Source organism: Hypanus sabinus, chromosome 7, assembly GCF_030144855.1.
Source record: "Hypanus sabinus isolate sHypSab1 chromosome 7, sHypSab1.hap1, whole genome shotgun sequence".
Lineage (NCBI taxonomy): Eukaryota > Metazoa > Chordata > Chondrichthyes > Myliobatiformes > Dasyatidae > Hypanus > Hypanus sabinus.
The window spans coordinates 76,649,386-76,674,889 of record NC_082712.1 but is presented as its reverse complement, the minus strand read 5'-3'; the positions used below and the strand labels follow the sequence as shown (position 1 = coordinate 76,674,889).

Sequence of the window (25,504 nt, the reverse complement as noted above, 5' to 3'; positions counted from 1 at the left end):
CCCCCAATTCAACCCTAGCCTAATCACAGGACAACTTAGTGACCAATTAACCTACCAGTCAGGATTGTGGAAGGAAGCTGGAGCACCCTGAGGAAATCCACACGGTCTTGGGGAAAACGTTCAAACTCCTTACAGGCAGTGGCGGGAATTAAACCACACCCCACAACCCCCCGTCACCTGTACTGTAAAGCGTGTGCTAACCACTAAGCTACCATGCTGCCCCAGCACAATATCTTTGAACGGGGGGAGGGAATCTGAGCAAATGGGGAAAACCCACATATTCCATGGGGAAGACCTACAGATACCCCTGACAGAATGGTGTTACAATTGAACTCTAGAAATCCCAATCTACAACAGCGTTGCATCTTTCTTCTGTCCTTACTAGTACTTTTCCTGTAATACCATGGGCTCTCATCTTCTTTAGCAACCTCACCTGCGGCAGCATGTCAAAGATCTTCTGAACTTCCAAGTAAGCATCAAATAACGTCTATTATTTCCTCAAAGAATTCAACAGATTTGTCAGGCAAGATTTCCTCTTAATGAAACCATGCTGACTTTGGCCTATTTTATCATGTGACTCTAAGTATCCTGAAACCTCATCCTTCATAATGGACTCCAACATCTTATCAACCTCTGAAGTCAGCTTAACTGGCCTATAATATTATAACCATATAACAATCACAGCACGGAAACAGGCCATCTTGGCCCTCCTAGTCCGTGCTGAACCCTTAATCTCACCTAGTCCCACCTACCCGCACTCAGCCCATAACCCTCCACTCCTTTCCTGTCCATATACCTATCCAATTTTACCTTAAATGACACAACTGAACTGGCCTCTACTACTTCTACAGGAAGCTCATTCCACACAGCTATCACTCTTTGAGTAAAGAAATATCCCCTCGTGTTTCCCTTAAACTTCTGCCCCCTAACTCTCAAATCATGTCCTCTAGTTTGAATCTCCCCTACTCTCAATGGAAACAGCCTGTTCACGTCAACTCTATCTATCCCTCTCAAAATTTTAAATACCTCGATCAAATCCCCCCTCAACCTTCTATGCTCCAATGAATAGAGACCTAACTTGTTCAACCTTTCTCTGTAACTTAATTGCTGAAACCCAGGTTACATCCTAGTAAATCGTCTCTGCACTCTCTTTAATTTATTGATATCTTTCCTATAATTCGGTGACCAGAACTGCACACAATATTCCAAATTTGGCCTTACCAATGCCTTGTACAACTTTAGCATTACATCCCAACTTCTGTACTCAATGCTTTGATTTATAAAGGCCAGCATTCCAAAAGCCCTCTTCACCACCCTATCTACATGAGACTCCACTTTCAGGGAACTATGCACAGTTATTCCTAGATCTCTCTGTTCCTCTGCATTCCTCAATGCCCTACCATTTACTCTGTATGTTCTATTTGGATTATTCCTGCCAAAATGTAGAACCTCACACTTCTCAGCATTAAACTCCATCTGCCAACGTTCAGCCCATTCTTCTAACCGGCATAAATCTCCCTGCAAGCTTTGAAAATCCACCTCATTATCCACAACACCTCCTACCTTAGTATCATCGGCATACTTACTAATCCAATTTACCACCCCATCATCCAGATCATTTATGTATATTACAAACAACATTGGGCCCAAAACAGATCCCTGAGGCACCCCGCTAGTCACCGGCCTCCATCCTGATAAACAATTATCCACCACTACTCTCTGGCATCTCCCATCTAGCCACTGTTGAATCCATTTTATTACTCCAGCATTAATACCTAACGACTGAACCTTCTTAACTAACCTTCCATGTGGAACTTTGTCAAAGGCTTTGCTGAAGTCCATAACAATAGTCCATATTCCATATTCATATTCTGTCTCTTGTCTCCCTCCCTTCTTAAAGGGTGGAGAAACATTTTCATTTTCCCACTCCTCCAGAACCATTCCAGAATCTAGTAATTCTAGAAAGATTACTACCAATGCTTCCACAATATCTTCAGCTACCTCTGCAATGTAGTCCATCTTGGCCAGGTGACTTATCTACCATCAGAATCAGGTTTATCATCACTGGCATGTGACGTTAAATTTGTTAATATAGCAGCAGCGGTTCAACACAATACATCATCTAGCAGAGAAAAACAAAATAATAATAATAATAATAAATAAACAAGTAAATCAATTACATATATTGAATTGATTAAAAACATGCAGAAACAGAAATACTGTATATTAAGATAAAGTGAAGTAGTGTCCAAAGATTCAATGTCCTTTAGGAATCGGATGACAGAGGGGAAGAAGCTGTTCCTGAATCGCTGAGTGTGTGCCTTCAGGCTTCTGTATCTCCTACCTGATGGTAACAGTGAGAAAAGGTCATGACCTGGGTGCTGGAGGTCCTTAATAATGGACGCTGCCTTTCTGAGACACCTCTCCTTAAAGACATCCCGGGTACTTTGTAGGCTAGTACCCAAGAAGGAGCTGACTAGATTTACAACTTCCTGCAGCTTCTTTTGGTCCTGTGCAGTAGCCCCTCCATACGAAACCATGATGCAGCCTGTCAGAATACTCTCCACGGTACAACTATAGAAATGTTTGAGTGTATTTGTTGACATGCTAAATCTCTTCAAACTCCTAATAAAGTATAGCTGTTGTCTTGCCTTCTTTATAATTGCATTGATATGTTGGGACCAGGTTAGATCCTCAGAGATCTTGATACCCAGGAACTTGAAACTGCTCACTCTCTCCACTTCTGATCCCTGTATGGGGATTGTTAAGTGTTCCTTCAACTTACCCTTCCTGAAGTCCACAATCAACTCTTTTGTCTTACTGACGTTGAGTGCCAGGTTGTTGCTGCAGCACCACTCCACTAGCTGGCATATCTCACTCCTGTACACCCTCTCGTCACCACCTGAGATTCTACCAACAATGGTTGTACCATCAGCAAATTTATAGATGGTACTTGAGCTATGCCCAGCCATAATCATGTGTATATAGTTAGTAGAGCAGTGGGCTATGCACACACCCCTGGGGTGTGCCAGTGTTGACATTTTAACTTCCCAAGCACCTTCTCCTTTGTAATAGTGACTACACTCACTTCTGCCCTCTGATGCTCCTGAATTTCTGGTGTAATGCTAGCATCTTCCATGGTGACATCACTCAGACTGGGGATCTGATATAAAACCAAAGCCTAAATTAGGGACAGTCAGCATGACTTTGTTTGGAGCACATATTGTATATTGAACTCTTTAAAGAGGTGACAAAGGTGACTGATGAAGGTAGAGCTGTGGATGTTATGGATATATAACGTCTTTGTCAAGTTCCTTCATGGTATTCTCATCCAGAAAATTAACATGTATGGGATCCATGGTGAATTAGCTGTTGTATTCAGAAGTGTATTCAGATGATAGTGGTCAATAGGATTTCTTGCTGGACTTCTGTGACTAGTGGTGTTCTGCAGGTATCCATACTAGGACCTCTGTCATTTCTGATACATGTAAATAACTTGGATGAAAACAGAGTTAATGAGATGATATGAAAACTGATAGCATTATAGGTAGTGCAGAAGACTGGCAAAGATCTGTAGCAGAATATAGATAGATCAGTGGCAGAAATGAGTGGAGGAATGGCAGGTAGTGTTTAACTGTCCAAATGTGAAGTATTGCACTTCAGGAGATGAAATATAAAGAGACAGTGCATTGTTAATAGCAGGACCCTTAACAGTGTTAAGGGAACAGAGGTATCTTAGAATACAATTCCTTGGCGCCCTGAAAATGACCACACAGGTTGATGGGGTGCTAAAGATGATGTTTAAAGTCAGTTAGTTATGATGCAGTTTTATAAAATAATGTTTGACACTATCTGGAGTATTGTATTCAATGCCAGTCACGTGAAGACTTTAGAGGGGGTGTAGAAGAGGCTTACCAGAACCTGCCTGGATTAAAGGACCAGTGCTATGAGGAGAAGTCATACAATCTTGGGGATACATGATAGAGGTTAATAAGATTATACTAGGAATAAATAGACAGCTGGCATGTTTTTCTCTTGTGTGCTTAAAACAAGAGGGTCTAAGTTCAAAGAAGACGTGTAGAGGCAAGTTTTATTTTTCAGAAAGAGTGGTGGATGCCTGGAATGTGTTGCAGGTGGAGGCAAATATGATAGCGGCATTTGAGAGGCTCTTATACACATGAATGTGCGGGGAATAGAGAGATACAGACATTGTGTAGGCACTAGAGATTAACTTTGTTATGCATTTATTTACTAGTTCAGCACAATATCATGAGCCAAGTGTCCTGTTCCTGTGCTGAACTGGTTCTAGGTTCTATGTTCTAAGTATGGACAGCCGGCATGGCTTTTTGCAGGGAAAGTCATGCCTTACAATTTTGATTAAATTTATGAGCAGCCAACCAAGGTAATTGATGAGGTGAGGGCAATGGATGTTATCTGCAATGACTTCAAGATCAAACATGGTGGGTTGATCAGAAAGATTAAGATGTTAATCAGAAAGATCCACAGTGTATTGGTGGTTTAGGTTCAGAATTGTACATAGAAGATAGAGACTAGTGGGCAATGGGACTTATTCTGGCCAGAAGCCTAGTGGTCTTCCATAGGGAAATGTACTAAAACTTCTGCTGTTTGTGATATATGCAAATGACTTGGTTTCAAGTTTTGGTTATCAGTATGTTGATTCCTAATCTTCGCTTTCCTTGTCCTTACAGCGAGAAGAGCCAATTATTCAGTTTAATTCAGGGACACTCACACTCTCCAGGAAAACAAAGCCTCAGATGCGAATGCCAGTTGTCTATCCTGTCCTTCAATGGGATGATATCAAATTTGAAGACATTATTGGTGAGGGGAATTTTGGACAGGTCTTGAAGGCTCGAATTAAAAAGAATGGGCACAAGATGAATGCTGCTATTAAGCGAATGAAAGGTAGGTACTATTAGTTTACTGAAGTAGACTGGGCCCTTTCCTTCATTCAATTAGGCATCTGTGATATATCGTGGACTTTCATTCTTGGTTCTGTAACTTATTATTAACTTATACATTCATAGAATGAGGCCAGTCCTAACATATCTTCTAACACATACCATACTCAGCAGCAGTAACATCTTAGCTCCTGTCTCTGAATCTTTCACATTATTGACCGTTGGTACTGACAGAAGACAAAACTTGAACCCTCTAGTTAAATCTGATTTTAATTTAATTGTAGGACCACATCAGCATTCTTTAGGGACATTTACAGCAAGGAAACAGGTCATGGCAGCCAACACATTTTTAGACTATTCCTTCCCTAAACCATTTTACTCCCTCCACATTCCCATCAGCTACAATACTCCCCAGATACTACCACTTAAGCTACCAAACCACAACTATTTTGGGATGTGGGTGGAAGCCAGACCATTTACAAGGAAAGTGTTCAAACCCCAAATGGCACTAGAGATCAGATCTGTTCTTAGATAAGGGGCCAAAACTGCTCACAGTTCTCCAAGTGCAATCTGACCAATTCCTTATAAAGCATCGGCAATACATCCTTGCTTTTATATTATAGTCCTCTTGAGATTAATGCTAACGTTGCATTTGCTTTACTTACTACCATCTAAACATGGAAGTTACCCTTTAGGAAATCCTGTAATAGGACTCCCAAATTCATTTGCACCTCCGATTTCTGGATTTGCTTCCCATTTAGAAAATAGTCTGCACCTTTATTCCTTCTATCAAAGTGCATGGCTAGACACTTTCCCAAACTTACTCCATCTGCAACTTTGCCCATTCTCTAATCTGTCCAAGTCCTTCTGCAGACTCCCCACTCCCTCAACACTACCTACCCTTCCACCTGTCTTTATATCATCTGCAAACTTGGCCACAAAGACTTCAATTCCATCACCCAGATCATTGACATATAATGTGAAAAGAAGCAGTCCCAGAACTGACCTTTGCAGAACATCACTAGTCGGGGGGAGCCAACCATAGAAGTTCCCCTTTTATTCCCACTCTTTGCCTCTTGCCAGCCAGCCAATCTTCTGTCCACCCTAGGATCCTTCCTGTTATACCATGGACTCTTATATGTTTAGCAAACTCATCTGCGGCAGCTTGTCAAAGACTTTCTGAAATTCTAAGTAAGCAACATTTATCAACTCTGTCTATCCTGCTTGTTGTTTCATCAAAAAATTCCAACAGATTTGCCAGGCAAGATTTCCCCTTAAGAAAGCCCTGCTGACTTCGGCCTATTTTATCATGTGCTTCCTAATACTTCAAAACCTTAATAATGGGCTCCAACCACTGAAGTCAGGCTAACTACCCTATAATTTTCTGCCTTTTGTCTCTGTCCCTTTTGATATTTGCAATCCTCCAGTCTCTGGAACCATTCCAGAAACTATTGATTCTTGAAGGTTCACTACTAATGTCTCTGCCATCTCTTCAACCACCTCTTTCAGAAACCTGGGTTGTAGTACTTCTAGTCCAAGTGACCTATCTAGCTTCAGAACTTTCAGCTTCCCAAGCACCTTCTCCTTAGTAATAGTGACTGCACTCACATCTACCCTCTGATACTCTTAAATTTATGGGGTACTGTTATGTGAAGAAGTTTTCCCTCATGTTCCCCTTAACTTTTCACCTTTCACATTTAATCCATGAACTCTAGTTGTAGTCCCATCCAACCTCAGTGGAAAAAGGCTGGTTGCATTTACCCTACCTATACCCCCCATAATTTTGTAACCTCTAGCAAATCCCTCATTTACTCTACCTATACCCCTCAATTTTGTAACCTCCAGCAAATTTCTCCTTAATCTTCTACATTCCAAGGAATACAGTCCTAACCTATTCAATATTCCTTATAACTCTGGTCTTCCAGTCCCAATAAAATCCTTGTAAATTTTCTCTGTACTCTTTCAACCTTATTTACATCTTTCCCATAAGTAGGTGACCAAAACTGCACATAACGCTCCAAATTAGACCTCACCAACATCTTATACAACTTAAACCAATGTGCAAAAAGCATACTTTATGACTCTATCTACCTGTGCTACTGCTTCCAATGAATTATGGATCTCAATTCTACCCTTTGTTCTATCACACTCCTCAGTGCCCTGTGTAAGACCTACCCTGGTTGGTTCTACCAAAGTGCAAGTCTTTGTACCTTTGTACCTATCTTTGTACTCACCTGTGCCTCATTGCCAAAGCCTCAGTTTTTAATGCAAGTGGTGCAGAATTTGTTAGTTATGTCCAGGAAAATTTACTCATGCAAAATGCAGCTTGTCTGACCAGAGATGGGTAACACTCAATGGCCACATAACAAGTGAGGTGGGGTAGGTGGCTGAAGAGTCAGCTGGGGAGAATTTTGGGACCAGTGACCGCATTTCAATTAGCATTAAAACAAATGATGAAAGTAGATAAAACTAGTTCACAAAGTTAATTTAAATGGCATTGGACAGAACCTAAACCTAAAACCTTAAACAGTTGATTGGGAGAGTTGTTTGGCAGGTAAAGAGATAAATGGCATGTGGAGGCTTCTAAAAGTGATATATTTTATATAATATAAGAATTCAGGACCAATATACTTCACTGAGAGTGAGGGGCAAGGCTAGCAACACGATGGAACCCTTCATTCATGAGAGATTTTGAGGCTTTGGTCAAGAAAAAGAAGGAGATATATTTCAGGACCAAGCAAGACCCTTAAGGAAAAATAAGGAATATATGAGAATATTCAAGACAGAAATCAGGTAGTGGATCCCAAGCATCAAATACTCTGTTTAAAAAAGAAATAGTCACATAAATCTCCCTTGAACTTCCCCCTTCTCACATTAAATTATAGCCTTCAGTATTTGACATTTCCACACTACCTAAGTCTCAGTCAAGTAACTAACTCCTCTATCCCATACATTTCCCTTGTCTGCTCCAATACTCAAGAGCTCTCCCATTCAGTGCAAAATTCCTACCTTTACCTTGATATGTTCTTCTAAAATGTCACACACCTGAATAAAATTGGTATTCCTTAGCTCACCCTACCCAGCCAATAAAGTTCCCAGTATTATTCTCGCTGCTTCTCTTCACTGTCTACAGCACCACCTGTATATAATCTGCAAATTTACTAATTGTTCCATGTATATTCTCAACCAAATCAATCACCTAAATGATAGGTAACAATGGGCCCAGCCCAGCCCCTGGAGCACATCACTAGTCACAGGTCACAGACCTCCAGAGTGAGAAACATTCTTCCACCATCACCCTCTGTTTCCTACAACCACCACCTTTGTATCTGGTTTCCGGGTTCTCCATGAGTGCTATGTGATTTAACTTGGCAGTGCAGCCTGCCACGTGACACCATATGAAAAGCCTCAATGAAATCCATATTTATTTCTTCTACCACTCTCCCCCATCAACTTCCTCAATACTTCATTAATAAACTCAACCAATTTCATAACGTAAGAACATTAGAAATAGGAGCAGGAGTGGGGCATCTGGCCCATCAAGTCTGCCCATCAATAAGATCATGGCTGATCAGTCTGTAAACTCAGCTCCATCTACCTGCCTTTTCCCCATAACCCTCAATTCCCTTACTATGTAAAAAAACCTTCTTAACTGTATCTTAAATATATTTAATGAAGAAGCCTCAACTGCTTTCCTAGGCAGAGAATTCCACAGATTCACCACTCTCTGGGAAAAACAGTTTCTCCTCTTCTCCTCTGAATCTTGAGGCAATGTCCCCGAGTTCTAGTCTCACCTACCAATGCATGAAGACATGCTGGCTGCCCTAACAAAATGTAAGTGTATCGGAATCAGAATGAGGTTCCCTGCAAATGCTTTCCAGTTTCTTATCTGCCATGGATGTTAGGATAACAAGTCTATATCACAAAGTTTATCATTATTGCTCTTCTTCTCTGAAGGCGCAACATTTGCTATCCTCCAGTCTTCCAGTACCTCACAAGAAGATATCTTGGCAGGGATCAAACAATTTCTTCCCTTGCATCCCTCAATATTCTTTGATTTGGACCTAAGATTTGTCTGCCTTTATACATCTTAATACATGCAACACTTCTTCTACTGTTATATGGATTGCTACCAAAATATATCCATAAACTTTGTCAGGTTTCCAAGACTTAACATGGTAAAAGCACAGGAGAAATTATCTTTGATAACTCTGCTCTTTTCTGATTCTGATCTGAGCCTCCTTTTTTTTGACCAAAGTTACAAATTCCATTAACATCGAGGGATCATAGCTCCTTGCAGCATTACCTTTTACTTTGACAGGAACATGTAGTCCTTGAACTCGTACTATCTTACTTTAAAAACCAACATACTTACTGGAAGCAAACACAAGGAAGTTCTTTTGTTCAGAAATGACCCAGCCCAATTAACTTTTGCAACCTCCTGTCTAATATTATCACACTCACATTACACATTTCAAAACTTGAGCCTGTGGACCAGTTCTGTCCCTTTCCATAACTATTTTAAAACTAAGGGAACTATAGTCTCTGGTTCCAAAGTGACCTCACTCTTTACTTTCCAGAAGCAGATCAAGCTTTGCCCCATCTCTGGTAGGGCCCTCTATATAATGCCTGAGGAAACTTTTCTGAACAGACTGAATAAATTCCACCCCACCTAGACCCTTAGCAGTTGCTCTATTGGTGCCCCCACAAAGCTGCTCACTACACCTATCACTGGTCATTCAGTGCCTCACAAACCTTCACCTGCTGCTCATGACTCATCCACTCAACAACTACTCAGACCTCTGTTCATTATCTCCTCACTTCAGTCATCCCTGATACTCCATTCTTCAACCCCTCATGAACCAGATTACAACTCTTTGCCCCTGTGATCACTATACCCTCACTTCCCCCTTATCCCTGCATTCACTTCCCCTCTCACTGATCCCCTTAACAATGGTCCAGCTACTCATCCCTCTAAAACCTTGTCAGTGCCCTCTCATTAATCCTTTCAACTGACCCCACTTATCCCACTCTTTACTCACGGCCTAGCACAATTATTGTGAATTTTATACAGTGAAGAAATCACACACAACCCCAGTACACAGCAGTGCCATACATTGACAGACCATACCAAGTCTGTGTTTTACATAGAACATCATCGCAAAACAGACCTTTGGCACACAATGTTTGCACTGCCTGTGATACCAGTCTATCTTCCTGCAAACATCCATATCTCTCTATAAGCATGGTGATTCAATTTTAATCTTGATATTTTTCATTCTTGGAAAAAGACTTTATCTACCCTCTCTATGCCTCTCATAATTTTAGGTACTTCTGTTGGGTCACCCTCAACCTCCTACATACTAGCAAAAACAATCCAAGTTTGTCTGACCTCTTCTTGTATTTACTACTCAAGAGAAGCCTATTTAAAGTTTAATCCAGCTGCAACATACCTTGCCAACTTTATACTCACCATGTTTTTCTTTCCCACTGTTTCCACTAGATTCTCTGTACATTAATATTCCCAAAGATCCTGCCATTTACTATCTCTTGCATTTGACCTTCCAAAAATGCATCACCTCACTCTTGTTCAGATTAAATCTATTTGCCATTTTTCCATCCAAATTTAATATCCTGCTGTATCCTTTGAAAACCTTCCTCACTCCACCAGTGTTTGTGTCATCTGAAAATCAGACCAAGTATATTTTTGTCCAAATCACTCTTATCTGTCACAAACAACAGAAGTCCCAACAATAATCCATGGCCCTGCCCTTATCAATCATCTTCAAAAAACTCAATCAAGTGAGGTATGACCTTTCCCTCATAAATCCATGCTTTTCTAAATGTCACTAAGAATTTTCTCCAGAAATTTCCCTTATTTCATTGGCATATAATTTGCTGGATCAGCCCATTTGCTCTTGGTTAAGGAAAAATGTTGGCTACTCTCCAGTCTCTGGGACCATACTTGCAGCTAAAGATCATACTCAGCCAAGGCCGCAGTAATTTCAACTCCTTTAATATTGTGGGATAGATCCCTTCAAGGACTGGGGACTTATCCATCATAATGTTCTTCAAAGGACATGACACCTTTTCCTTCTTAGTATCAACATAACTAAAATGTCATTTATGTACTTCCCCCTGAACTCACTGTAATATATGCCCTTCTTAGCAAATGCAGATGCCAAGTACTTATTTAGTACCTCACCCATTTCCTCTACTTCCTGGCATTAGTTTCCTCCTTTGTATTTTGAATAGATTTATTGTTTCCTTAGCTACCCATTTGATTTTACAATTTGTATAAAATGCCTAAGAATTTTCCTTAATCCTGCTTACTAAGGACATTTCACAAACCCCTTTCAGCTCTCCTTGTTCCTTGTATAAATTCTTTCTTGCTTCCTCCCTATTCCTAAAGTACCTTGACTGAATTCAAATTCAACAACCTTACTTTTACTCTTCTATTAAACTCACAACATCTCTTGTCATCCAAGGTTATTAATCCTTGCCAACCTTTTCTTTCCTCTTCACAGGAACATGCTGGTCTTGAATTCTAACTAGCTGGCCTTTAAAAGAGTTCCACATATCAGATGTGGATTTACTCAATAACTCAGTCCACTGCTCCTAGCTCTTGTCTACTACTAATGCAATCACCCAATTTACCATTTTCCATGGGGTCTAGGGAGAAAGTGACAGGGTCTTTTACAAACATGTTAATCCACCTTTCCACTCCTCCATCTAAGTCATGGCAATCAAGGAACTTGAATAGAGGAGTGATGGTGAATGAGAAACATAATTTTATTTGACATGCAGAATTGTCAATAGTTTAGGTAATATGTTACCAAAACAATGCTTTTAAAAAGGAATTAAAATTCAAGATTAGTTGACACACTACTGTAACCTGTACCTACAGTATCTGCTGGTCGTGGCCGATATTGGTAACTTTTAGAAAGATCTAAAGCTATACAAAAAGATAACGACATAGAACATCAAACAACACAGAGCATACACTTTGACCCACGATGCCTACGTTGAACATGATGCCACATTAAACTAAACCAATCTACCTGGACATGATCTATATCATTACCCTCCCTTAATATTCATGTGGTTATTTAAGTTCATCTTTAATGAAAACTGTCTTGTATGCTTCCATCACCACCACCTCTGCCCACCTCTGTAAGAAGAAAAAAAATGCACACCTCCTTTGAACTTCCTCTCCCTCAATTTACAGATATGACCTTCAGTGTTTGACATTTACACCCTGAGAAAAAGAGTCTGTCTACCCTATCTATGCCTCTCGTAATTTTATGTGCTTATATCACATCTCCCCTCAGTTTGGAATACTCCAAAGAAAATAATCCCAATGTGTCCAACGTCTCCCTGTAACTAATATACTCTAATCCAGGCAGCAAGCTTTCTTGAAAGTGATCTGCCCAGCTTTCCTGTGCTCCTTTTAAGCACATTGGAGCCCCACTATCCTCACTCCCTTTAAACTCACCAGCATCATTGGCACCATTTCCTGTACTCCTATCAAACTCACTCAGGTGCCTTCTCCTTCACCCGCTTGAAACTCACAGGGCCTCTGTTTCCATGACATATTTAAAATTGCCAGTGCATCTTTTCTTGAATTCCCTTCGAAGTGTTTCCTGGGCTGCCTTTAATTTCATCTAGTTCATTGGAAAAATCTTTATGCTACTGTGTAACTTCTAATAAAAGTAAAATGAATGTGTTGGAAAAAGGCTCTAAAGGTAATCTGGGAAGTTATAGGCCGGTAAGTTTGATGTCGCTAGTAGGTAAATTATTGGAAGGAGTACTAAGAGAGAGGATCTACAAATATTTGGATAGACAGGGACTTATTAGGGAGAGTCAACATGGCTTTGTGCGTGGTAGGTCATGTTTAACAAATCTATTAGAGTTTTTCAAGGAGGTTACCAGGAAAGTGGATGAAGGGAAGGCAGCGGATGTTGTATACATGGACTTCAGTAAGGCCTTTGACAAGGTCCTGCATGGGAGATTAGTTAGGAAGATTCAGTCGCTAGGTATACATGGTGAGGTAGTAAATTGGATTAGACATTGGCTCAATGGGAGAAGTCAGAGAGAGGTAGTGGAGGATTGCTTCTCTGAGTGGAAGCCTGTGACTAGTGGTGTGCCACGGGGATCAGTGCTGGGTCCATTGTTATTTGTCATCTATATCATTGATCTGGATGATAATGTCGCAAATTGGATCAGCAAATTTGCTGATGATGTAGTGGACAGTGAGGAAGGTTTTCAAAGCTTGCAGAGGGATTTGGACCAGCTGGAAAAATGGGCGAAAAATGGCAGATGGAGTTTAATGCAGACAAGTGTGAGGTGTTGCACTTTGGAAGGAAAAACCAAGATAGAAACATACAAGGTAAGTGGTAGGGCACTGAGGAGTGCAGTGGAACAGAGGGATCTGGGAATACAGATACAAAATTCCCTAAAACTGGAGTCACAGGTAGATAGAGTAGTAAAGAGAGCTTTTGGTACATTGGCCTTTATAAATCAAAGTATTGAGTATAAGAGTTGGAATGGTGAGGTTGTATAAGACATTGGTGAGGCGGAATTTGGAGTATTGTGTGCAGTTTTGGTCACCAAATTACAGGAAGGATATTAATAAGGTTGAAAGCATGCAGAGGAGGTTTACAAGGATGTTGCCAGGACTTGAGAAACTGAGTTACAGAGAAAGGTTGACTAGGTTAGGACTTTATTCCCTGAAGCGTAGAAGAATGAGGGGAGATTTGATAGAGGTGTATAAAATTATGATGGGTATAGATAGAGTGAATGCAAGCAGGCTTTTTCCACTGAGGCTAGGGGAGAAAAAAACCAGAGAACATGGGTTAAGGGTGAAGGGGGGAAAGTTTAAAGGGAACATTAGGGGTGCTTCTTCTCACAGAGAGTGGTGGGAGTGTGGAATGAGCTACCAGATGAAGTGGTAAATGTGGGCTCACTTTTAACATTTAAGAAAAACTTGGACAGGTACATGGATGAGAGGTGTATGGAGGGATATGGGCCAGGTGAAGGTCAGTGAGACTGGGCAGAAAAATGGTTTGGCACAGCCAAGAAGGGCCAAAGGGCCTGTTTCTGTCCTGTAATGTTCTATGGTTCTATGGATATTAGTTGGGATTATAATCCCCTGTATGGATTCATGATGGTAAGTGGTGTTGGAGCAGAAACTGCTGCAACTTTCACTGCAGTTTTATGGCCAGTGATGAATGCAGTGTGAGTACAATAAGCCACAAGATCCAGATCAGATAAATAGCCAGAGTCCGCAAAGTTGCAACAAATTTTATCAAGACCAAAGCCAAAGTTAGTTTATTTCAAAACCTGTAATATTATCCCAAACACTACCAAGCATCTAATAGTCAATTACAGCAATCTAGGAAAGCCAAAGCCTGCCGCTACAGGAAATGTGAAATCAAAACAGGATATGTTGGAAACCTGCAGCAGGGGATGACATACAGCAGAAATGGCCACAGACAGAGAAAGTGAGATCATTTGCCCTTGAGCCTATTGCTACAACTTGTCCAGGCGGAAGCTGAGAGGGGCACCCAGTCCACTTTTGGTTCCTCCACTGTGGAGGAGACCACATTCTGAACACTAAATGCTGCACACTAGATAGGAAGAAGTGGAAAGTCTGGGTCCTTGGATGATGGAAAGTGAAGAAGCAAAAGGACTGGCATTTTACCTCCTGCCTTAAGACTTGATGAAAATGGAAGATTACAAAAATGGAAATTATGAAGGATAGTCTGTTGAATAAGAGACTGCGGAACTGGAATGCAAGGAACAAAGTAACTGCCTCTCCCCCTGTCTAGGAGGAGAGGCATTCAGAGCATAGGCATAGGAAATTCGTGGGAAGCTGTCAGATGGAAGGTTGAACAGTATATTGGCAAGTGGAATTTAATCCTGGCAATTGCATCATGATACATTTTGGGAAGTCAGATAAGAGTAAGATATAAACAGTAAATGGTAAAGCACAAAGAAATGCTGATAAATAGTGAAACTTGTGGGTACAAGTCCATAGTTCCCCATAGGACATGTGTGGAATGCCTGCCTTCAAAGTCTGACATGTAGAACAGTTAGGACGTTATGGTTATGATGTAGGTTTTTGCGAATAAAACAGCAGAGACATTTTATGTTTAAGGAAAAACCGCAGCAACTCAATTATTGAATGCCAAAAACAGAACACAAAGCATGCTAAAAGTCCTTTCCTTAATTACATCATCACATCAAACCACCCTCTTAAAGTGAAATCCCACTGTTATGTCGGTGGTTGTGAATCATGTACATTTCCACCAATTATGTTACCCTACACAAGCCCCCTCCCCTGCCAGAATTCACTAAACCAGCACCGTGAGCCTGTCTGGAACTCAGACAAGCTGCCTGGCTTGAGTCCCATGCTCCAGAGTGGAGGAGTTGCAGGCAACTCTGGCTCATCCAGAGGTGCATTGACACACTCGTGGTCATGTCATGTCATGACAGCAGGTGCTTGCTGGGCTGGTTTAAGGCTATCTACCAAAATATATTCAGGTTCACCCCTCTTATCTATGATAAAAGTCTTTTCCCAAATTTCAAAATGCGAAACGGGCCATTCTAAGGGGATGTTGGTGTGCATCATGGTGGACAAAAATAAATGAGGTGGAATGTAGGTCAACAAAGAGCCAAAGAGTGCTGCAGGCCATGATGGTAGGTAGGGATAGGTGAAAAGGAATTGAACTTACTGAGGAGAGTGGAATGCTGTTGGGAGGCTGACCAGGCAGTCGTGGAGTCAGGAATGAAATCACTGGCAGTCGTAACAGCTGTCTGTATATCAACTCAGCTGTGGACAAAAGCAGGTCCTCTTTTGGAGCTGTTCTGAGCCCCAGCACGACCCATGGGAGATAATCATGAGTCAGGGAAGCCCTCAAAGCAGCCTTTAAGGAGCGGTGAAACTGTTTACATAGGTCGTTGGACTGTGGGTGATACACCTTGGCCTACCGGTTCTGCTGAGGTTCTGGGCCACTGCAGACCAGAGGCCTGATTGATCTGGGGACAGCAGTCGGAGGAAATACCAGATGTGGTGCCACACTGAGCAACCCAGATGCTGGTGAACGCCTGAGCCATGTCTGCGGCCATCGTCGAAGCTCGGGGGATGACTTCTGGCCATCTGGTGGTACAGTCCACCATGGTAAGGAGATGCATGAAACCTCAGGAAGAGAGAAGGTCCACATTGACATGGTCAGATTGTAGCTCAGAGACCTCAAAAGGAGCCAGTGGCGCCTGGACAAGTCAGTTATATTTTACCCGCTGGCATTCCACATAGGCTGCTCTTTAATCATGCATGGCCTTTCTGAGGCAGCGCAACACATGCTTTAGTGCAACCAGTTTCTGTGAGGCCTTCCAGCCCTGAGGTGGTGAGATGCCTTGTATGGAGTTGTCTTGTGTGTGTGATCTTGTGTGTAAGTTAAAACTGTCTGCCTCCACTATGGGGTGGGGGCAACCAGTTGAGATTTTGCACAGGAGAGAAACCCCAGCTTTCCCAAATTTAACGTCAGCCACTCGCAGGCCTGTGACTGCTGTTCTGTAAGCCTGAACCACTGGGTCAGCAGCTTGGTCAGCTGCCATGACCGCCTAGTCAACCCTTATGTGCATGGGCCTCGACGGCTGGCCACGAGAGGCAATCAGTCACAGCATTATTTTCCCCCTTGATATGTTGTATATCAATTGTGAACTCAGATACATAGGCCAGGTGGTATTGCTGTCTTGCCATCGCAAGAAATTTTGGCCATCGTATGCACAAGGAGTTTGTGGTCAATGAACGCTATGAAATGGTGAATCTCTAGAAGGAAATGAAAATGGCAGGCAACCGGCCGGAGATCGTGAAACTCGCAGTCAAACATGCTGTACTTCTTTATGGTGGGACAGAAGAAGGGGAGCGGCTGCCACATGTTTCTGACCAGCTAGTCGTGCATACACCCACAGGATAATCTGAGGCGTCAGTACTAATGGAGTGAGTATGCCAGTAGGGTCCACATTAGAAAGAGCTCATTTAGTATAATCAAATGCCCTGGTCATGTCCGCTGACTAGCCAAGCACTTAATTAGGGGTTTTGCCTTTAAGCGCACTATACAAAGGGAAAGTAAATTCAGCACCATGCCAGATCTCCTGTAATTTTTTTTTGTGGTGTGGGATGGTGGGAAATCCATAATAGCAGCTACTTTTGATGGGAGGAGTTTCACACCTTCTGTGGAGATATGATGGCCAAGAAAGTCAATGGTTGGCAACCCAGACTGGCATTTAGCAGGGTTAAAGATCAACCCGTGTTGGCTTAAGCACTCGAAAAGTGTACAGAGATGAGATACATTCAGATTTGGATGCACTGGTGACAAGTATGTCATCCAGGTAAATAAAAATGAAATTTAAGTCTTTTAATAGAGAGTCCATCAGCTGTTAGAAAGTCTGTGCTGCATTTTTCCGTCCAAACAGCATGCTTAGAAACTCAAAGACGCTAAACAGGGTAATCACAGCCATTTGGGAGTGTCCTCCAAGCACACTGACACCTGATGGTAGCCACTAACTAGACTGACTTTGGAAAAAAATTAAGTTTACAGCTAAATGTGGTGCAAAGTCCTAGATGTGTGGGATCAGTGTATCAGGGCTGATCTCATTAAGATGTTGGTAATTGCCACATGGGCGGTAACCACCATAGGACTTGGGGACCATATGGAGGTATGAGGCACAGGGGTACAAAACCAAGTTTTTCTATGTTGACAAACTCAGCCTTCACTGTTGCCAGGTTTTTTTGGGTCATGTACTGGCTGGCGGGCCAGTTGTAGAAGTGTAGTGCTCAACCCCTTGACCAGCCTCTCGAAGCATTTGCTTATTATTGAGGTGAGTGCGACAGGACGCCAGTCATTCAGGCATGTTACTTTGGTCGTTTTTGGTACAGGGACAATGGTGGATGTTTTGAAGCAGGAGGGCACTCTACACCGGGAGAGGAAGAGATTAAAAATGTCTGTAAACACATCTGCCAGTTGTGCTGCACACATCCAGAGTACTCGCCCTGGGACGCTGTTCGGTCCTGCAGCCTTGCAACTGTCCACTCATTGGAAACATCTGCGTACCTCAGCCTCAGAGATGACCAGGTTGCAGGTTGTAGCGAAGGCTTTCCTCAGAGGCTCAGAGCTAGTGACATCGAACTGAGCGTAAAAATGATTGAGCTCATCTGGGAGAGAGGCCCCAATGTTGGTGGCACCACAACGTTTGGCTTTGAAATTCCCCCATAGTATACAGTCCTTGCCACAAGTCACATGTGCTATTCATTGTGAATCTTGACTCAGTTTTGTTGCCATATTGTTGTTTCCAGCCCTGATAGCTTTGTGAAGATCATAGCTGCTTTCTTGAGCTTTAGCTGATCACCTGCGATGTAAGCTCGATGTGATGTGGTAAGTGCTGCTCGCGTGGAACTATTGATCCAGGGTTTCTGATTCGGGAAGACGTTGACCGACTTCTGGGGGACAACATCGTTGATGCAGTTCCAGAGAAGCCCGCGACTCCATCGGTGAACTTGGAGACATCCTCATCATGGAAGATGTTCCAGTCACGTCATTGAAGCAGTCCTGTAGCATGGAGGCCGATTGGTCGGACCAACAGTGGACGGTTTTAACTATGGCTGCCTCTTGTTTCAGCTTCTGCCTGTGCGCCAGCAAAAGCAGGATCGAAGAGTGATCTGATTTTCCAAAAGCTGGGCGAAGGGGAGCTTAATAAGCATTGTGAAAGGGAGTGTCATAGTGGTCAAGTGTGTTATCTCCACGAGTGCTCACCTGGATGTGCTGACAAAACTTCGGAGACTTTCGTCAGCGATGCTCAATTAAAGACACTGGCAATGATGAAGGCAGCCTCTGGGTGTGCAGTCTCCAGCATGTTGACGGTCTTGTACAGTTCCTCGAGAGCCAGGTCAGTATCAGCCTGCAGCGGAATATACAGCGGAATGATAAAGGCCGTGAACTCCCTAGGCAGCCAGTAGGGTCTGCACGGCAGCACCAGGACTCCAGGTCCGGGGAACAAAAGGATTTGAGTGCCTGCACATTCTGGGGGTCGCACAAGCCTTGTTAACCATGAAGCATACCCTTCCTCTTCCCAGTGAGGTTTTTCAACCTGTCTGCCCAGAACAAGGAGAACCCAGAGGGCTCGCTGGCGTGATCCGTTTTCTCCTCCGTCAACCAGGTCTCCATGAAGCACAGAACATTGCATTCCTTTGTTTCCCGCTGATCGGAGATTCTGGCTCTCAGTTCGCAAACCAGGTTATCCAGGGAGTGAACGTTAGCCAGGAGTATGCTAGGGAGCGGCAGTCGATTTGCACGCCATTTCAGCCTCACCAGGACTTTGGCCTTTCTCCCTCACCTCCAGCGCTTCTTCTGAGGTGGTGGCAGTGTAAGAGATGAGTCTCCCATGGATCACACAAGCAGGGGATCCCAATGTAGGAAAAGCAGCACATAGTGAGTAAATGCCATCGTTCCAATGTTCAGAAGGGTCAGTCTATAGTATCTGATGAGACTATCAGCTACTTGAACAGAAAATGCTAAGAAAATCATAACAATTAGTAGTATACTGTAGATTTGGAACGAAGCTCGCCAACACGGCCACCGTACACAGCGCCATATTGAATCACATACAGCTAGAGGAGTGGTCCCCAGCCTGTTTAATGCCGTGGAGCCTTACCATTAACCAAGGGGTCTGTGGACCCCAGGTTGGGAACCCCTGATCTAGGGCAGGAAGATACCAAGGATCACTCCAGGATAAAGCTAGGAACTTATGCTTGTAGGTATTTTCAGGGTACTTGGAGACTAAGGATAAAATAAGTCAAAGTCAGCATGGTTTCTGTAGAAAAATCTTGCCTGACAAATCCATGAGAGTTCTTCGAGGAAGTAACAAGCAGGGTGGTCAAAGCAGAGGCAGGGATGCCATTTACCTGGATTTTCAGAAGGTATTTGATAAGTTGCAACACATGAAGCTGCTTAACAAGATAAAATCCTACGATGTTACAGGAAAGATACCAGCATAGATAGTGGAGTGGCTGACAGCCAGGAGGCAGTGAGAGGGAATAAAAGGGGCCTTTTCTGGTTGGCTGCTGGTGACTAGTGGTGTTCTTCAGGGGTCAGTATTGGGACCACTACCTTTCACATTGTTTGTCAATGATTTGTGATGATACAAAGATGGGTGGAGGGGTAGGTAGTGCTAAGGAAGCAATGTGATTGCAGCAGGACTTAAACAAATTGGAAGAATGGGCAAAAAGGTGGCAGATGGAATACAGTGTTGATAAAAGGAACAATAATATGGACTATTATCGAAATGGGAGGAAGGTTCAAACATCAGAGGTGCAGGGGGGACTTGGGATTTCTCGTACAAGACTCCCAAAAGGTTCATTTACAGGTTGAGTCTGTGGTAAAGAAGGCAAATGCAATGTTGGTATTTATTTCAGGGGAATGGAATATAAAAGCAAGGAGATAATGCTGAGGCTTTATAAGACACCAGACAGGCTGCACATAGGCTCCATATCTCAAAAAGGATGAATTGTCATTGGAGAGAGTACAGACGAAGTTCATGAGGGTGATTCTGGGAATGAAGGGGTTAACATATGAGGAGTGTTTGGCATCTTTGGGCCTAACTCACTAGAATTTAGAAGAATGCAGGTGGATCTCATTGAATGTTGAAATGTCCAGCTAAGGTAGATGTGGAGAGGATGTAACATATGATGTGGGTATCCAGAACTAGAGGAAATAGCCTCAGAATTGAGGGGTGACCTTTTAGAATAGTGGAGGAATTTTTTTAGCCACAGAGTGGTGAATCTGTGGAATGCTTTGCCACAGACTGCAGTGAAGGCCAAGTCCATGGGTGCATTTAAGGCGGAAGTTGATAGCTTCCTGATTGTTTAGGGCATCCAAATATATGGTGAGAAGGCAGGTGTATGGGGTTGAGAGGGATTGGGGATCAGCCATCATGGGATGGCAGAGCAGATGATGGGCTGAATGGCCTAATTCCATTCCTATGTCTTATAATTTTATGTACTTGGAGGCAGAGGGAGTGGGCAAGGCTCTTAATGAGTTTCAATTATACTGAGCCTAAGAAAAACATGGTAACCTGCCTCAATGAGGTGGGTTTCTGGATATCGTACTTCTTGTATCTGGCTTGCCCACCACACCTGGATGCCACTGATCTGGTCCTCTCTTGGATCATTCAGGACTTTGGGTTGGGGAAGACTCTGAATGCCTCTGTGGGGACACAATCATCTACAACTGTTTTTATAAAGTCCATGACAACTGTGGGGTATTTGTCAGATCCTCTGGTGAGTCCTTGAACACGGGCAAGTCAACTGAATCGAAGAAATCCCGTCGTTGCTCCTCTGCCTCCCGCGACCACCTTTTTTGTTGTCCTTATCTCTGGAGGGTTGCTCTTTAACCTCTGCCTGCATGCAGATAGCAGCAGGACAGCAAGTGATCAGATTTCCCAAAATACTGTTACATACCCTGTAACCAGGTTTACAGACCAGCAGAAATAGAAGAATCTGTTGGAGTCTGGTGGGAATATACATATAAAACAGGCTAGCAATAATAAACATAAAAGTGTAGGAATAATAATCAACAATAATAAACAAGCTCTATCAATGTCTAGGGGTAAATGAATTGTCATAAGAGAATATAGAGTTCAGTTCAGTTCATGTGTGCTGAAGTATTTGCGGTTGTTGTATTGTAATTCATTGGGGAGAGAGAGAGAGAGAGAGTGAGCAAGAGATTGAGCAGCTGCAGCCAGCAAACCTTCTGTTGTATTCTGATTCCGCCGTACCGTTGTGGTCATTTGATTATGATCCTCCGTTCTCGGCTTGACTGTTCTTCTGTGGTGGACTCGTCACTCTGACATGAGTGGACACACACACGAGTCCCCACCAGCCCTGCCGTCACACTGTGAGCTTTATTGACCGATCTCCTGATTCGGTCCTCGAAGCCCCCACCTTCCTGTGGGTGCAAAACACTCAGTCAGTGTCCACTGGTGTGTCTGAGGGGTGTCTCCCCAGACCTGTCTTTTATCCCCACTGACGGGATATCAGCCATCCATCAACTCAAAATGACCATGTCCATCAAATCAGGCCATTCCTGCTGTCTCCTTAGGTATGTTAACGAGCAAAGTAACGTCCTTGTAGCGAAAGGTAAACAATCCAGGAAGAAGCCATAATACATATCAACTGTCTCTCTCTCTCTTATCTGTAGTAGGTCTCTCTCTCCCTTATCTGTAGTAGATGCCTTTACCTCTGTTCTGCATCTCTCTCTCTCTCTCTCTCATTAGCAGCATAGTTCTCGGGGTGGGGGGGGGAAGGGTAGCTCTGGACCCCATTTCCATCTGGTTTGTTCAGCACACATAACACCCCCATCCATCAAGGAATTTTCACCAGGGTGAAAATTAACTAGTAAAGCACACTACGGAGTCTAGTTTAATACAGAAGTGGTCATTGACTACAAGAATAATACAGATATACTTTCAAATTAACACTTGGATAAACAATCAGCAATTACGTTGTCATTCCCCTTTACATGTTGTATTTTAATATCGAATTCTTGCAACAGCAGACTCCAACTTAATAACCAGCTATTTTTATTCTTCATGTTAGCCAAAAATACCAAGGGGTTGTGATCAGTATAAACAAATAATGGTCTCTGTGCTGAACAAATGTAGACCTCAAAATGCTGTACCACCAGGATAAGTGCCAGCAATTCTTTCTCCACAGTGGAGTAATTTCTCTGGTGCACATTGAACTTTCATGAGAAATACGCCACTGGGTGTTCAATTTCATCCCCAGCTTTCTATAGCAGGACTGTCCCTGCAGCCTCGTCACTTGCATCGGTTGCCAGGGAGAAAGGTTTTGAAAAGTCAGGTGCTTTTAACACAGGGTGGTAACACAGTATGGTTTTCAACTTTTCAAAGGCTTCCTGGCAAGGATTGCTCCACACAAACTTTTCATCCTTCTGCAGGAGCTTTGTAAGCAGGAGGGCAATATCTGCAAAGTTCTTACAAAATTTCTGATAGTACCCCACCATTCCCAAAAAGCTTCTCAGTGCCCTCTTATCAGTTGAGACGGGAACCTCAGAAATAGCCTGTACTTTAGTCTGCACAGGAGCCAGCTGCCCTTGTCCTACCACATACCCCAGGTACGTGATCGTGGCATGGCCGAATTCACTCTTTGCAAGGTTCACTGTGAGATTGGCTGCAGAAATTCGTTTAAAGTCTTTCCACAGCCTCAATGTGCTCGTCCCATGTATCACTCCGAACCACTACATTGTCAATGTATGCCTTTGTGTTCGTTAACCCTTTCTTCACTGAACCAAGTCCATCTGACCCAAAAGGACTGCATTCCTTTTTACCCAAATCAGACACCTCAGACTTTTCCTGAGTCTCCACACAAGGATCAGTACCCTGTGCATCCACAGGTACTTCAACAACCTGAACACAGGCCAACAGGACATCTGCCTCTCCTAGGCTTTCAACACCAGTCCCAGTTTCAAATTCTAAGTTCCCCTGATCCTCGCAGTTACTCTCTGGGTAACTCCCCTTTGGAGTAAACTCAACCTTGCAGGTTAAAACAATCTTTTCTGCTAACGCAGCAGACTCCCTCAAGGTAGCGGCATCCTTTTCATCTAGGACTGCCCTAATATCATCGGGAACACACATAAATTCTTCAACTACAACCAGCTCTTTCAAGCTACATAAGTGATCAGTGTCCAACCTTGGACCTTCTAGCTGCCCCATCTGTTTCTCATCTTGGCTCTGTGCCTCCATAAACTCCTTCCTCACTCCAAAATGTCCACCTAGGGGTATCTTATGGGCAAGGTTCAAAATTCCGTCCCTTGACACCACTAAATCTGCTTCGTCTCCCTTACTTTCCTTAGCTCCACTATCCTTTTTCTCCTCATCTGGTAACCCCTTTTGATACAAGGTCAGTAAAAACGTCTCTGCTAGATCAACACTGGACTCATTTAAACTGGCTCCTGTCTCAGCCACCTTTCTAGACATGCTGCGGGATATTGCGCATGCGGGATAAATCTTGGAATCTATAGGCAGGTCCTTAGCACTCACAGGCTTGCTTGTCAGCTTCACTGCTGAATACACATCCCCAGTATCACTCCAGATCCGCACTGGAACTGGGGTTTCTCCTTCCTTCACAGATACCGTCCCTTCCAAAATAAACTTCTCACGCCCGCCTCAGGCTCTATCTAACCTCGCCTTCCTCATCGGTCTGTTGACCGGCTCAATGCAACAAGTTGGAGTTACTGTCTTTCCCTTTCCTGTCTCCTTCTTTGGAGCAAAGCACTTAGATGCTATGTGGCCAGCTTTCCCACACGTATAATATGTTAAGCTGGGAACCTTCTTGCCAGCCTGTTTTTCCTCCTCCTTGCCTTTTCCGCTAGTTCCTGGCTTATTCTCTGCCTTAGCTGGTGGGCTTTCTCTACCGTCCCTACTGCCCCTCTGATAGCTCTTATTTGGGGGAAACTTTGTCTTGTGGGTTAAGGCATACTCATCTGCTAACTTGGCAGTCGCAGACAGAGTCTCTGTCTCCTTCTCGTCCAAGTACGTCTTCATACCTTCAGGGACACTACTTTTAAATTGCTCGGTGAGCATCAGCTGGTGCAGCCTATCAAAATTTCCATTGACCCCTTTTGAGGCACACCACTGATCCCAATACATTTGCATCTCATGGGCAAACTCTAAATCCGTGCGGTCCCACGGCCTCCTCAAATTCCGGAACTTCTGCCGGTATGTCTCTGGAACCAATTCATAATTCCTTAGTATAGCCCTTTTCACTTCATCATAATCTTTAGACTCATCCCTAGACAATGCCGAATACACTTGCTGGGCCTTCCCCTTAAGTACACTCTGTAACAGAACAGCCCATTTCTCCTTAGGCCAGTTCTGATACAAAGCAACTTTCTCAAAATGGAGCAAGTACCTATCGACATCCATCTCCCCAAATGGGGGTACCAACTTAATCTCCTGACCAATCCTGAACCCCTTGTTTGGGTCTACTGCCTGGCCCCTTCCCTGTGATGCCTTTAACTTCTCCATTTCCAGCTCAAATTGCCTCTCTTCTTATTCCTTCTCGGCCTCCAGCTCCAGCTTCCTTACTCGAAGCTCATGCTCCCTCTTCTCCTTTTTCTCTCTCTTGGCCTCCAGCTGCCTTATCCGGAGCTAATGCTCTCTCTTCTTTTCCTCCTCAGCCAACCGTAATTTTTCCATCTGTAACTGAAGCTCACTCTCGGTTGGTTTCCTCTCAGGGAACAGTTCCAATGCCCCCGCCAGGAACACACCTTGAGATACATAATACACAGCTATCGTCCTCTGTATCTCCAACTTTCTCATCGCCGGTTTCACCGATGAGAGATTCAATTGTCTCACAATACTCAACAATTCTACCTTTCTGGCATCCTCTAATGCCCCCATAGTTGTTTCTTTAAAAAAATTGTCAATCTCCATCTCTGCCAGTTTCTCATCTGGTTATTCACACAACCAGATCAGATAAGGGACTTCTATCCCGATTCATTGGC

The 25,504-nt window shown here is 43.2% G+C and overlaps 1 protein-coding gene across 3 annotated transcripts in view; it reads left to right on the top strand.

Moving 5' to 3' along the window:
- Positions 1-25,504, top strand: part of tek (TEK tyrosine kinase, endothelial) — a 211,530-nt gene that overhangs the window by 135,195 nt on the left and 50,831 nt on the right. For all 3 annotated transcript variants that reach the window (XM_059974911.1, XM_059974912.1, XM_059974913.1), the window contains one exon: positions 4,710-4,923. In XM_059974911.1, the coding sequence (XP_059830894.1) occupies positions 4,710-4,923 (214 nt within the window). The remainder of the gene's footprint in view (positions 1-4,709; positions 4,924-25,504) is intronic.